At 51.7% G+C, this 14,903-nt stretch overlaps 1 protein-coding gene across 1 annotated transcript; it reads right to left on the bottom strand.

Annotated features, from left to right (window-relative positions):
• Nucleotides 1-9,177: 9,177 nt before the first annotated feature.
• CDCA5 (cell division cycle associated 5) lies at nucleotides 9,178-14,823 on the bottom strand. The gene is made up of 6 exons (XM_010996023.3): nucleotides 14,721-14,823; nucleotides 14,406-14,500; nucleotides 14,259-14,324; nucleotides 14,143-14,178; nucleotides 11,118-11,555; nucleotides 9,178-10,939 (listed from the first exon to the last, which is right to left on the bottom strand). Exons 1-6 carry the CDS (start codon nucleotides 14,764-14,766, stop codon nucleotides 10,859-10,861), a joined length of 762 nt encoding a protein of 253 aa, XP_010994325.1. The 5' UTR covers nucleotides 14,767-14,823; the 3' UTR covers nucleotides 9,178-10,858.
• Nucleotides 14,824-14,903: the final 80 nt, after the last annotated feature.

Here is a 14,903-nt window from a genome sequence, read left to right as displayed (position 1 = left end):
ACTAATCAAGTCTGTCATCAGTTTTTGGCCTGGGCAGGACTCCGCGGATCCGGTATAAGTCAGACCAGGTCTGAGGAGGGACCACAAACCTGAATTTCCATCCCCTTGGCTAGTGTTCCCCTGTAGTGGGTATAAAGCAGAAAGATGGGCACAGTTCTTCCACGACAGAGGATTCTACCCAGTAAATAATACACCCTAGGGGTTTTGGGGCTTTGGAAAAAATTGCTCTATAGGATATTGACCAATTTTGTATCTGATTTAGCAATCTTATTTCAGAATTCCTTCTTCCTCCCCCCGACTGTGTGTGTGTGTGTGTGTGTGTGTGTGTGTGTGTGTGTGTGAGTGAATTTCTCATATCCCCTTTAAACTGGCTCTGTCATCCCCTTCATTAGGGACTTTAAAAAAAAGTCTAAAGCATGCTGCATGTCTAGTTATATGGGAATTATTTCTTAAGTTTTTGAATATTCTACCTATACATTCTCTGTGTATGTGTATGTCTCTGTCTCTGTCTCGTTACATCAGGAATCATGGGATGCCTAGAAAGGCTCCCCAGGGCTGGACAGGGTCTGAGGGCAGCAAGGCTGATGGGCACAAGTCCTGAGAGCCTATTGGTGGCCAGGGCACAGTGACTACAGCTGGACACTTGGGACTACGAGCGGGGTTAGGGGAGGCTCTGTGGCCTAGGACAGGGAAAACCCCACTGGTGAAGGGGGGCAGGTCTCAAGGGAGGCCCTAGGAGGCCGTCGCTGGAGGTGGGGGTGGGAATTAAAATTCCAGATGCATCTTCAGGCCTGAAGCGTGTTGAGTGTTGGGCTCCAGGGGAGCTCTCACTACCCACCCCACGACTTGACTGACAAAGGGGAAGACTCATCCAAGTTCACAAGGTGGGAAGTGGCTCTTCTGGCCCCTCCCTAGTCTTCTGCCCTTTGGAGTTAGACCGATGCTTCCATCCTCCCCAGGGGAGGGTGTGGCCCCCTTCCAGTCCCACCCCAGCACTTATCACAGAGACATTGATCTTGAGGCTGATAACCAGCCAGACCAGGAATCTCCTCTGGGGTGGGGGAAGCTCAGGGCCAGCAAACCAAGGAAGGTAGGGCGATGTCAGAGGATGGCCTAGGGACCAAGCTGCTCCACCCGAGTCCCAGGGCCCACAGACAGGCAGGGGAGCCATGGCTCAGCTGCAGAGACGTTTACTGCTGGGACCTAGAGCATAGCTTCTAGGATGGAATGGCTTCCTGAGGAGGCCGCCTGTCTCCAGCCTCGGGCCCAGCCAGGGCTGCCACTGGTTTCCATGGTTGTGGGGAGCGTCAGGCTACAGGATGGCCAGCTCATCCTTCTGGGAACTGGGCGGCTGCAGGCAAGGGGAGCTGAGTCAGTGGCTGGGCATGCTGTCCTCTCGCCCCACGCACCCGAGTGGAGGTCTGTGTACCTGGAACAGTGCCCCCTCTTGGAAGGCCTGGGCTCCCTCCTGGGTGTCCTTCCCTTCCTCCTGGATGGCCCTCTCTCCATCTAGGATGGCCTTTGCTTCCTCCTTCAGGCTCTTGTACAAAGAGTTAGGCTGGAACAAAGGGTTGCAGGGGCCAGAGGTGAGTAGCCAACCCCAGGCAGGACTGCCAGCACAGGAGCTGGTCCAGGAGACAGGGAGGAGGCACAGTGAAGAAGAGGGTCCTAGACTGAGGCTCTCACCAGGTCTTGCAGCTTCTCCCCCAGGGCCAGGTTGTCTGCTTGGATGGTACTCAGGGACTCCCGAAGCCTAGAGTTGAAAAAGAGACCCTCTGCTCAGCCCCCAGGAGCTTGTCTTAGGCAGCCCTCACCCCCACCCCCAACACACAGCTCTTGCATGAGCTACAGGATCTGGCACCAGCCAGGAGCCCAGTGTTTCACCAAGAGCTCAGGCTGGCTCTGGGGAAGCCACAGGCAGGGAGGGAATTGATCTCCCCACGTGACCCACAGCAAGGGACCGCACAGAGCCGAACTGTGCTTTTCTTCTTCTTTAGCCAGAGAAGAGCAGGTGACTTCATCGCATATGCTTAGATAGGAATCCTCTAAGGCAGCCTATAGGGCTGGCCACCCCACCCCTCTGGGCTGCAGTGGGGGCTGTGACAGGTTCTGGGTGGTTTCCGTGTGGAACTGTGTGGAACTAGCCCTGCCGGAGTGGCTGAGCCAGCTGTGGATGAATGAAAGTGCCAACCACACAGATCCATGGCCATGGGAGCCATGTGCAGCCTTGGGGGAATGACGTCACACACCCCCATCCCAAGACCTCTGTCACCAGGTGGAGATCTGACCCTAGTATTGCCTCAGACAGGCAAGCGGCCATGGGATTGTGCAGACCTAATGTCCAGAGTCTGACATGCAGAGAACAGACCCTCCCTGCCACTTCCCCACAGACCAAACTACCCCTCAGGTTCTTGGACAATTAAAGATGGGGTCCCTTCTAGGCAGCCTATAGACGGCCCACTATCCAGGCAGGTGGGCGCACTGATGGGAAAGAGCTGTGGCCTCCACTCCTGCTCACATACAAGGACACCAATGCTGGGGAGGGAAGGGACTGATTGGCCAGCAAGGATGTCATCCAGAGTAGAACAGACAGAAGGCAAGGGAAGGAGGGGAAGACCAAGGCTGAGTGAAGGTGCAAACCCATAGCTGTCAAGCCCCAGTCCCTGACCTCCACAGGGCAAAGCCCTGTCACCCTACCTGTCCTCATTCCCCCTCCTACCTGTCCCCACCTGCCCCTTCCCAGCTCACCTCTGGCAAATATTCTGCAAATGGCTCATTTCCTTCGAGGTCCGCTGGGGGCCCCAGTCTTCCTTATCCAGGAACCAGCACGCCTGGCTCTCCAAGTCCCTGGGGTAGGTGGGCAATGAGGGTTGGACCAGAGTCTAGAGACTGGGGCAGGGTTAGGGTGGGCAGAATGGGGATCCAGCCCGAGGTTGAGGCTTCCTCAGTCCTATCTTAGCCATGCCCCTGCACACCCCAGGGCTGAGTCCTAGCCCAGGTCTGAATGGTGATGGTCGGGGAGAAGCACCCTGTGCCCCGCTCCTCTTCACACCCTCACACACGTGCACACCGCCTTACTCTTCAGGGTCTTTGGTGGGCTCTGCTGTGCTCAGGAGTGTAAACAGGAACGTGACAGTGGCTTCCTCTTGGAGGCCCAGCTTTTGCTCTGAAGAATCTGAAGAAGGTGGCTTTGGCAGAGAGGGTGTCATGGTGACTGAAGGGGCACGAGGCTGGCTGCCCAGGAGCTGGGTCCTCCCACACCCAATAGCAAGATGGTGGGGTGCAATGGCTGGGGGTTCAGATCTCCATCCAGGCAGGAGAAGAATTTCTCCAGCCCTCCTGCCATCCTGGCCCTCTGCCTTGGGAGGTCCTGGGGCTTCCTGTCACCTCTGTGCCTGGCTCCCTAGAGACCTGAGGGTCTTCTGGCTTCTGCTTCTCAACAGGCTGCCGCACGGGCTTCTCCTCAGGCTTGGAGTGGGCCCTTCGTCCGCCCCTGGGAGACTGAGGGAGATAGAAAGTTGGTTGATGAGCCACATCCCCCGTCCCATTGGCCTCCCCTTTCTAGCCTCTGGTTTTCCTGGGGCAGCCTCCAGCCTCGAGAATCTCCACCACCAGCTCTGTGCAGTAAACCAGCCCTTTGAACCTGGGCTGCCACCCATCTCCCCAGTGCCTGGGGGGCTTAAAGTTAGGGCTATCAGATTTAGCAAACAAAATATAGGACACCCAGAGAAATTCGAATTTCAGATAAACAGTGAATCACTTTTTAGCAAAAGTCGATCCCAGACATTGCACAGGATAGACTTATACTTTAAAAAGTATTTGTTTTTCATCTGAAATTCAAATTTCACTGAGTATCCTGTATTTTACTTGGCAACCCGACCAAAGCTACCTGCTAGTGATATTTGGTAAACGAACCCCCAGAGATGCAAGGAGGTGGGGTTGGGGTCTGGGTTGGCACTATTTAAAGGAATCCTAGAGAAACGTATAAGAAAGTGGAGAATCTCTCCAATTTTTGGTGTAGAAGTCATCTATCAATTGTACATTGAGAAGCAAAGAGTGTGCCATTCAAGACCCTCAACTTGTGGACACCCTTGTTTCTAACCCACCTAATATTCCGCCATCCTTGAACAAGCCCCTGCTCATACTGGGCCATGAGCTTCATTTCCCAGCACCGTCCCAGCCGTCCCCTCTGCTGTACTCTTACCTATACAGTTCACCCTTCTCCCATTCCCTCCCCACTTTGCAATCTGAACCTGGTCACTCTTTTCTCTGCTGAGCCAAGGCAGTGCCTCCCCAGGACCCCTTGGGCAGGTCTGCAGAGGAGCCAGAGCTGGGCTGATCCTGAGGATGCTTCTGTCTCTACCAGGTGGTATAAGATGTTCCACCGAGCAGGCTTGAAATAGAAGCTTCTCCACAAGTCACAGAAAGTCTTAAGTCAATAGATGAAATTGTCATCATTTTGCACTGTCAGATTTTTCAGAATCTTGTCCATTTGCTGGCCAAACGATGGATGGCAATCCAATTAGAGAACAAATAGTGACCTCAGATGTGTCCTTCTTCACACTGAGCTCCACCAGGGCTTCTGACAGCCCTGTGGGTTGCGGCAGGAATTGTATGCAGTGTGCTCTCTGCATCACATTGAACCTTTCCAGATAACTTAAAAATATCATGGTTCCTGTCCATGTGACATAAGCAGAATCTCCATGGCCTGCAGTGCCCTGCAGAGGGCCTGTCACCCTGGGCACGCACTGAGCTTCAGGGTGGAACCAATTCTCAGAAGCTGGGAGCTCTGTCACTGGCTTTGATCTGTCCCAGAGGGATGCGGCAACATATAACAAGGTCTACAAAACTAGCCAGAACTTTGTCCTGTTAACTTTGCTTTGGAAACTAGGGCTAAAGAAACAACTCCAAAGGTAGTAAAAATAATTCACCCAGAGATCCACAGCAGATGATTCACACCAAGAAGAAAAACTGGAACTGGCCTAAAGGGCCCAAATATAAGAAAAGGTAAGTAAACAGTGACTTACGAACGTAATAGAATACAGTCCACTCTGTAGTGAATGGTCCCCAGTAAACACTGGTTGACCAATCGCTGCATGTGGGACAGGTCTCAGGCAGGTCCTGAGAATACACAGATAGATGATCATGACCTGATTCTGCCCAGGAGAAGCCCCTGGGTATGGGGATGGGTGATGGCCCAGGTTCACAGGTGACCAGTGCTGGGAGATGTGCCAATACAGACACTTGTAGAGAACGCTCTGGCAGTGAGAGGAGAGAGCCACTTGGCTTAGGAGCTCCAGAAAGACTCCACCAAGGAGGGACTACTCAATCTTCAACAAGTCAGGTATCCTGGCCAGAGAAGGAAGAAGGGGAATCCAGAAGAGGGAATGGTTTGGGCAGGATGGTGCTGATTGGCTTGGCATGTTCAGGTGTGGGGTGCTCCCACTGAGACCCAAGCTGAGCAGGCCTGGGCTGTGGTTCCCAGGTGACAAGGAGGCGAGGGAGACCTTTGGTTGTTTCTCCATGTGGGTTGTTGGGGCCGTAGCGGGGAAGATGGATGGGAGGAAGAGATTGGGGGCAGAAGCCCAAGGTCTTGGGAATGAAGGAGAGAAGCACGTACAACTGCTGCGCATGAAAGGGTCTACACTATCTTAATATCGGGCAAGGCGCGCATGAGACGCTGTCACACCACGAAAGCAGACCTCACATGGTCTGTCTGTGCTCCACGTGCAGTGTACCACGCAAGATTGCCAAATGAAACACAGGATGCCTGGTTCAATTTGAATGCCAGATAAACAATGAGATTTGCTTTAGTTTAAACACATCCCAAATATTGCATGGGACATATGTGTACTACAAAAATATTCACTGTTTATTGGATTTGGGACATGCTTATGCTAAACAAAAATTCATTGTTTATCTGACCTAGGAAAAAAGGTAAAAAGTGAAAATAGCGTTCAGTTGTTGGTTTTGCAGCACGCTGGCAGAGAAGCAGCCACAGTGGTCCCGCCAGACTCCTCCACCAGGAACTGCACTCAGCACCTCAGTATCAAGTGAGCATCTGTGCTTCATCTCCATCTACTTTGTGCATCCGTTAGCAAGATATGTGCTTTTTTGCTTTACACCATTTCGGCCTACAAAGGTTTGACAAGAATGCTCTACTTTTAGATAGTGGGGGAAATTTGTCCTATTATTTTTTTTAATTGCTTTTTTTGTTTGTTTGTTTTTGAGGGGGGGAGGTAATTATGTTTATTTATTTATTTTTTTTAGAGGAGGTACTGGGGATTGAACCCAGGACCCTGTGCACGCTAGGCATGCGCTCTACCACTTGAGCTATATCCTCCCCGCTAAATTTGTCCTATTATTGTTTCCATTTTACAGATAAGGAAACGGAGGCACAGAGAAACAAGTAACTCGCCTGGGGTCACACATCTAGAAACTGGCAGCGCCAGTATCCAAACCCCATTGACCTCTGGAATCTGTGCTCTTGCTCATCATGCTGCCTCTGCAGAAGGAACAGGCAGGGAGGAAAGACTGAGCAGAGGCCACACCTGAACCAAACCTAACCAAGGCAGGACTCAGCAGGTGAGACAGGATTGGGAGGAGCAGGTGAGGCAGAGAACAGTCTGAGCAAAGGCCTGGAGGTGTGGACCTTGCAGCAGCTCAGGGTTCTGTGGGCCTCAAGACTGGAGGCGTGGCCACCAGCCCCACCCTGGAGTCCTCACGAGGCCTGCCAAGCGGTCTGGACCAGCAGGGATCCTGGTTGCAAACAAGAGAAAACCATATTGGCTAATTTGAGCAGAAAAGGAGTTTACTAGGACACTTGGGAGTTGCAAAATTCAGAGAAAGAACAGACTCAAAGGGCAGTAAGTGTGGGACGCTGGCCACCAGGACCACATGAGGACGCAGCCACAGAAGCAAACTGTAGCGTTCTGCCATCTCCACACTGGATACCAGAAGCCCGGGGCTGCTGGACATGTGAGGCTACCACCTTGCTGGATCTTCAGTTGTTCTTCCCTCTTTCCAGGTCCTCGTGCAAAATCTGATCGGCTGAGCTCAGGTCAGATGCCCGTACCTTGGTTGCTGGGGTCAGGGGGAGCAAGTGTGGCCTCCTCCTGCCCATAGGAGGAAGCAGGGTCTGCAGTCAGCCCATTTGTAGATATTAGGACTCTGGGACACCAAAACCCCATAACTGTGCATCACACCACTGCATGGACAATGTGAAGTTGCCAAAGGGTTGTTTTTTAAAACTTACTATGGTAAAATACATGACATTTACCATTTTAACTGTACAGTTCAGTGGCATTGAGCAGACTCAACATCGCTGCACAACCATCACCATCATCCACGTCCAGAACTTCATCTTCCCAAACTGAAATTGTCCCCATTAAATAGTAACTCCCCATTCCCCCAGCCCCTGGCAACCACCATCCTTTCTGTCTTTATGAATTCGACAGTTCTAGGTATCTCCTATAAACAGGAGTCGTACAATATTTGTCTTTTTGTGTCTGGCTCATTTCACTAAGCATGTTTTCAAGGTTTATCTATGTAGCTTGTATCAGAAAATCATCCCTTTTGAAGGCTGAATAATATTCTGTTGTACCTTATACTGCATTATGTTTATCCACTCATTCATTGATGGATATTTGTTGTTTCCACCTTCTGGCCGTTGTGAATGCTGCTATGAACATAGGTGTACGAGTATCTTGAGACCCTGCTTTCAATTCTTTTGGATATTATACTCAGAAGTGGAACAGTATCAGTGTTAAGCAGGGGATAAACAGCATCATACTTTCTTAGAAAACTCATTCTGGCCGCAGTGTTGTGGAGTTTGAAGAGGTGAGAGATTAAAGGGAAGGAGACTCGCTAGGAGGCCAGGGCAACTGTCCAGTGGCCTCAGGGATGGAGGGATGTGGAGGAGGTTGGGGCTGACAGGATGGGGTGAGAGAGGGTAGAGGTGCAAATGACCCCAGGTCCCTGGGTGGTGGGACTGGGTCAGCTGGTGGTGGTGCTAATGGCAGAGGGAGCACAGGAAGAGGCAAGCTGGTGGATGAGCTGAATTTGAGATGACTTCTGGGGTGGGATACAGTTCTAAAAGACAGTCCTAGATTCTGGTTTGAAGCTCAGGAGAGAGGTATGGTTTGGAGATAGAGACTAGCAAGTCTTGAGCAAGGAGGTGACCCACAAAGAGCAGGGAGATAGAAAAGAGGATCCAGGACTGAATCTGGGTGTGCTGGTATTTCAGGAGAAGCCAAGAAAGAGGGGCCACCGGTACTATGGCCCCAAGAAGAGTGTTCTCAGCCCAGGCTGCAAAGGCCTGAGTCTGTAGCATTGGTCATTAGGGGGGCCGCTGGTTACTTTTGTCCAAGCAGTAAATGGAGTGATGAGGGCACCCAGAGTAAATTGAAAGGAAGCAGAGAACAACCTTTGGACATTATTGCAAGGGGCTTAATCTTGAAAGACATTAATAGCAGTAGATGAAAACATGCTGGATAAGATTTTTTTTTGGATTAGGATTAAGGTAGTTGTTTTTAACAATTAAATGAACATAAGCCTGTTTAAGACTTGTAGGAGAAAGAGGCATCTCAGAGGTGAGAACTGGATCAAAAGCCAAAATGGAAAGCTTGGTCTTGAAAAGAGGAGCCCCCTCTCCTCCGCGTAAGGGAAGGAGGTAAAGGTGGGGAGGCTTAGGGAGAATTTAAAGACCTTGATCTGCTCTAAGGACTAGGAGGCAAGGACAAGCATAGAGGATGCGAGGGAGAGGAAGAGAATTCCTGGGAACCTGCACCTCTGACTAGCTCCCCAGGGGTTCTGCACTCAGTGCTGTGGAGCATCCACGTTGGGCCCGTGTGAAACATCGGTCCCTTAGCAGGAATCTGACAGGGAGACAGGGCCAGGGAGCAAGGGCTGGACTTGGGGTGGTGTGCAGACTGGTTTCCAGGTACTGAGCAAAGCTCTTAGCAGCCTCACCCCAGTCCCGACTTCTTTCCTCCAGCCCTGCCTTGGAGTGGGTACAGTGACTGGACAGGTGGGAGTGACCTACCGCAGGGCTTCTGGAGGTCAGGTTGGCAGCCCTCGGTAAAAAGGGACAAGCCTGGTGACACAGCCAAAAGAAAGTGTGGCTCTTGGGCCCCACACCATCAGCTCTGCCTTTGACCCAACAAAAGAAACACTCTCTGAACAGGCAATAATTCTTTAATCAGGTTTTCTTTTTTAATTTAAAAAAGAAACCTGTTTTCTCTTAAACTCCATTCTTACTTTTTCAGGGACAGAGAGAAGTCTGTGATAACGAAATCAACCCAACATCATTTGGTGACTTCCAATTCTACAGGACTGTTTCCCAGGAGTTGTCCTGCCAGCTGGTGAGGACCAGATTCTTCAGGTGTGGGCCAGCCCAAAGGCATCTGGGCCCACCCTGGTAAAGGGGCTTGCTTGCAGGATTTGACAAAGCATGAAGCGTTCGACAGGTAGCCTGGGACCCTTTAGCCTTGCAAAGAGTTTAATTAGCGCCATCAGGCCCAAGCATTTCAGGTGCCCTAACCGAGGAAGCGCTTATCTTCCCTGACGTTCTCTGCTGTTCACCAGCCCCTCTACACTCCTCTTAGCCTCCACGTCCACGAACCTGTAAATGTCAAAAGGCACAATGGCCTGGGCTCTGGCGGAAGTTGTGGCTGGGAAGCCTTTGAAGGCTCACTTTTTAACAACGTTGAGGAACAAGAAGCAGAGGGTAGGGGAGCAGGGTTCCCCAGAGAACGACCACCCTTCTGCCCCATTCAACTCTGAGCACCTACCTCAGGGCAATGTCCTCGTGTGAGAGGACACTAAGGAAGCTGAAAGCTAAAACTGCTATTAACCTCAGCCCCTTTCTGGCATGCGAGAAAAGCTTCTTAGAACTTTACAAGTGTAGCTGCAAAATGCTAGATCACCATCAAGACCATCCAACCCCTGTTATTCTTCTATAGCTGAGTAGACTCTGTACACTTTATTTTGTTAAAAAAACAGCTATGAGTGACAGGAGTGTACCACTTCCCGGCCCCCTGCGGGCCTCCAGTCCCAGTGCCCTGAGCCTCAGGTTCAGTGGCATCTGGAGACACCTTCTTTGCCCCAAGCAGCCAGTGCCCCATCAGCCTGGCATTTAACCGAACATCTCAACAGCAGAACAGACTATAAAACACAGCTTCTCTGCAGTAAATGTTTACGTTTGAAACCCAGCCAAGGCTTCCCTCTATCCTTCAAAACCTAAGACCCTATAGACTGAATGTCCAGCTTCTCCCACAGATAGACTGTTTGCAATCCATGGGGACATGTCCTCCTAGACCAGCCACAGAATCTATGAGGAAACCCAAGCCTTGTTACCTTGAGGGGCTCACGACCGGGAACAGAAGGCAACTCAGAAGAGAAAGGGCAAGGCTGGCTGTGGCCCTCAGCATCCGTTTCTGGTGGAGCTGGTGCAGAGCAGCCAAGTTTCCCAACAAGGGCAGAGGTGCTCTCTCACCCACAAACCCCCGCCCTTTAACCTCCTCGGGCTGGGCCAGTGATTCTGACTCCCTAGTCTGTGGCCCAGCTGGAAACCAACTGGGATACTCTGGAAGGCAGGGAGGAGAGGGTAGTGGGTCACCGACTACAGAAAGGACACCAGTGCGTGGCTGGGCCAGGCAGGCCGGGCCCCCTTTCCTGAAGCTGAGACGGCTGTGGCTGCCACACAAGCCCTGGGAGGAGGACAGGCCTCCTGTGCAGCAACAGCACGGTGGTGGGTAACAAGGCCAGGGGAGGGGACCCTGAGAGTCTTCTCCACAGGTAGAGGGGACTATGTACAGGGGGAGGAGAAGAGTCTGGCCAGGTGCATCCCCATCTCATCTCATTCAACCAGGAGATCAAACTGCTCAGCAGCTTCAAACTCAGCATTCATGGCTGCGGCCCACTCATCCAGCTCCGATTTCTGGGGGAAGAGAAATGGGGGGCAGGTGAGTGGGGAAGGGGGCATGTTGCCTGGAATGTCTCCACCCATGGTCTGCAGGCGCTGCCCTTCCCTCATAACAGCCAGAGCTGAGCCCCGGCCCTGTGAGTGTCTGGTGTGTCTGGCGTGTCAGCAGAGGAAGGCCCTGCCCCTCACTCACCAAGATCTCAGGCACCTTCTTCTTCTTTCGCTTCTCTTTCATGACCGGCGGGGAGATTCCAGGAAGAGTCATGTCTGGGGCCCAGGGCTTCGCAGGGACCCTGGGGACCTCGGTTAACTTTGAACACACCACCGGCGAGACTCCAGCCAAGTCTTCTGCCGCCAGCAGCCCCTCAAAGCCAAAGCAGGACCGGCGGCCAGGGGTGGAGGTGGAGACAGAGCCAAGAGTCTCCAGGCGGCTATAGGATCGCCTGACTTTCTTCGACATTTCCAAGTCTCTGGCGTCCAGGTCTCCTTCTCTGGAGTTGGACTCAACATTAATGGAGCAGAGCACAGGAGTGGGGGTGGGAGTGACAGGGACGCTGCATGTCTGGAAGAGGTCTTCCCTTGCAGGCTTCTTGCTGGAAGGGTTGTTTTCTTTCTCCAAGAGAAAAGCAATCTGTACCAAGATGGAAGAGAGAATGCCTCCCTGTTACCTAGCTGTGTTACTCTCAGAAAGGCCCAAGGAAATGTAGTGTAGAAAGACAGACCCACAGGACACTTTTAAAAGGGAAAGTGGAGACAAGTTAGGCACTGAGACAGATGTGGGGAGGGGAAGAGAACAGTCAGTCATGGCTTCTGAGTCCACTGTTGTGACACAAGAAGACTGGCCACCATCCCCGACACTATCAGGTCTGTCCCCAAAATGTGACTGGACCCTAACCATCCGTCCCTGGAGCAAGCCCCCATCACCTGTCCTCTAGACCCTTTCAATACCCTCCTCCCTGCCCCTTCCTGCTCAGGTCCATTTGCCACACAGCTGGAGATGATTTTCCTAAAATCTCCATCCAGTCAGTAAGTACATATGGGTCACCTGCCAGGCCCTGTCCTGGGCACTGGGAGTACAGCAGGGAAAAAAACAGAGAGAACACCTGTCTTCGTGGAGCTTCCACTCTAGCAGGGAAAAGAGGCAATAGAAATCATGTTGTCCGCTAGATATGCTAAGTTCTCTTTTGGAGAAAAACAGAGCCTAGAGCATACTTGGGGGTGGTTTGGAATTTTAAGCAGGTATAGATCAATGTAGGCCCCACTGAGGTAGCATCTGAGCTATGACTTGAAGGAGGTGAGGGAATAAGTCATCTGGAGAAGAAATGTTCTAGGCAGAGCAAACAGAAGGTACAAAGGTCCTGAGGTGCAACTATGACAGTCACTGTCAAGGAACAGGAAGGCCAGTGTGGCTAAAGTGAGAAGAGGAACTGAAGGTGGTTTGGGAAGTAATGGGCGTGTTCTAAGGCGTTTTGGTAGGCCACTGTAAGGGGAGACCCTTGCTCTAAGACCCAGGGAGCCATGGCAAGGTTGTGAACAGGAAAGTGCTTAATCTGACATGCGTATTAAGAGGTCCATGTACTGGCTCCTCTTAAGTCTAATCTCAGTTCAAATACTGTTTCCTCAGGGAGGCCATCCCTCACCTTGGAGTAGAGACCAGCCCCCCTTCACCTCTGCTTGTTACCCTCCGTCACAATGACCTCTTTCCTGGACAGCAACCATCACTACCTGATTTTGGCTGCTCACTGGTTGACTGTCACCCCAATCAGATCGTGCGCTTCATCTGTCTGGTTCTCGCCTACGCCCAGCACCTTCAGCAGGGCCCTGCAAGGAGCAGGTATTCAACAGATACTCACCGGATTAACTTACACAAAACTTGGCACTGAGCTTTCTGACAGCCAAGACAAGGTGAGAAGCAGGATAAATTCAGTGACCTCTATTGTGGTCTAATAGGGTTGTATTGGTTATTAAGAGACATCTCCTGGCTACAGGCTCTGAGAAATCTGCCGTATTAGTCTTAACCTAGTAAAAGGGATGCTGAACAAAAGTAATTGGGTGTCACCCAACTACTTCCCCTACAGCCAAGCACGCAGCTTTTTGGCTTATTATTTCAGCAAACAATCATTCAGCCAAGAAAGAGTGGCCACCACGGGGGAGGCAGAAGTCCCTGTCCTCAAGAAAACAAACATGCAAACAAAATACTCTCTGCTATTCATCAAGCCTGTGGAGAACTATATCCAGAATGCTTCTAGAAGGTGTTCTTTGAGCTGAGTCCTGTGTGATGGGGTGAGGAGCAGCACTCTGCCTTTACCTTACTCCGGGCTCCCACCATCTCACTTCAGGATTCCTTTCAAGTCCTCGTACCTGGTTTTGGGGTCCCCAAGAGGCTTTCTCCAACACATCCTCCACCCAGACCCAAGAGGGATCTTTCTAAAACACCCAAGCTTGCCTCAGTCACTACCTTGCTTAAGGCTCTCCAAAGCTGCCCACAGAACCATGGATGAAGTCCAAACTCCTAAGCATGGCTTTCATGCCTCATCAGGATCTGGTCTGGCTCAGCACACTCCCTTGCCCTGACAATGTCTGCTGCAGACACACCAAACAAGCTGCTGTTCCCAAACCTTGGGCTTTTCCTTGTGGAATCTGCAAACACAGACTGCCTTTAAAGATTCAGTTTAAATACTTCTTCTGTGAAACATTCCCTGAGCCATCTGGTCTGGGTTAGGTGCCTCCACGGCATCTAGTAGTCTCCTTATTACAGTTCTCAGCACACTAGGTTGTTATCACTTATTCGTCTTTCTCCTCATTTGACTGTAAGCCCCATGAGCTCTTCAAAGGCATTCATTATATCTTCTCTTTCGTTATAGCTTCAGGCACAGATCTTGTCAATGAAACATCCTTAATAACTTCTGCTAACAGTTAAGAACACTGCAATTCCAGAAGTAAAAACTAAAATAATAGACCAGAAAGAAGAAAGAGTAATTAAGACACAGCTCAACTTTTAAAGAAAAACAGCAGGGAATACTAGGACATCAATAGCTAAATGTACTAAATCTGCAGGAAGCAAGCAAGACAGGCAGTACATGCAGGTGTCCAAAGGCAAATTGTTTCAAAATACAACAAAAACAGCTCCCTGGGTAGATGTAAGTAGCCATTATGTCCCGCCCCAGCTCTAGAGTGCCCTGGATTCCCATCAACTAAGCAGATGAAAATGAACTTACCCTGGGGCTCCTTCGAGGCGACTGAACAGATGGGGTCTGCGGAGACAACACCAATTAAACACAGAGCCGGCCACCAATTTTGGCTCCCTACCTACAACCCCTCTCTCAGCCCTCACCTCTACAGTATGTGCCACGATCTTCTTCAAGACAATGGGCTTTCTGATTGGAGCCTCCTGGGGTGCCTGGAGAAAAGGGGTGAACATGAGCTCTACATTAGTCCAGGGACCCCACGAGCAGGAGGAACTGAAGAACGCAGGGCTCACCTTAGGCCAGATTTCCGGGAGGGTGCTTGGGAGATCAGAGCCTGATTTCCGCTGGGACCTCCGCAGAGACTGAGTGGGAGTTGGGGCCTTGGGCTCTGGAAGGAGAAAAATTTACGAGGTAGGGGAGCACTCTGGACCTCAGAGTCTAGAGAACAGGTTCTGGAGAGAGCGAGAGAAGGTCCCTAACAGGCCCTTTGGGGGCGCCTTCCCAGTGGAGGGGACAAGCCTCCTAGTGTAGTGGGGGGAGGGCCTTCCTCACGGGACAGCGTCCCTCAAACGGTTCAACCCCATCCCTCCCGCGCGCCCTCTGCTCACCGGAGCACTGGGCGGCCCCTCCGGACCGCGTTCGCCTCTCGGACATGTCTAGCCTTGGTCTCGCTCGCCGCCGCCGCCGCCGCCGCCGCCGCCGCCGCCGCCGCCGCCGCCGCCGCCGCCGCCGCCGGGGCTCGCGCCAACCCGAAGGGCAAACGTTCGAATTACCCGCCTTGCCCGAGAGGA

This window comes from Camelus dromedarius, chromosome 12, assembly GCF_036321535.1.
Source record: "Camelus dromedarius isolate mCamDro1 chromosome 12, mCamDro1.pat, whole genome shotgun sequence".
In the NCBI taxonomy this organism is placed as follows: Eukaryota; Metazoa; Chordata; class Mammalia; order Artiodactyla; family Camelidae; genus Camelus; species Camelus dromedarius.
This window is presented reverse-complemented; position numbering and strand designations above follow the sequence as displayed.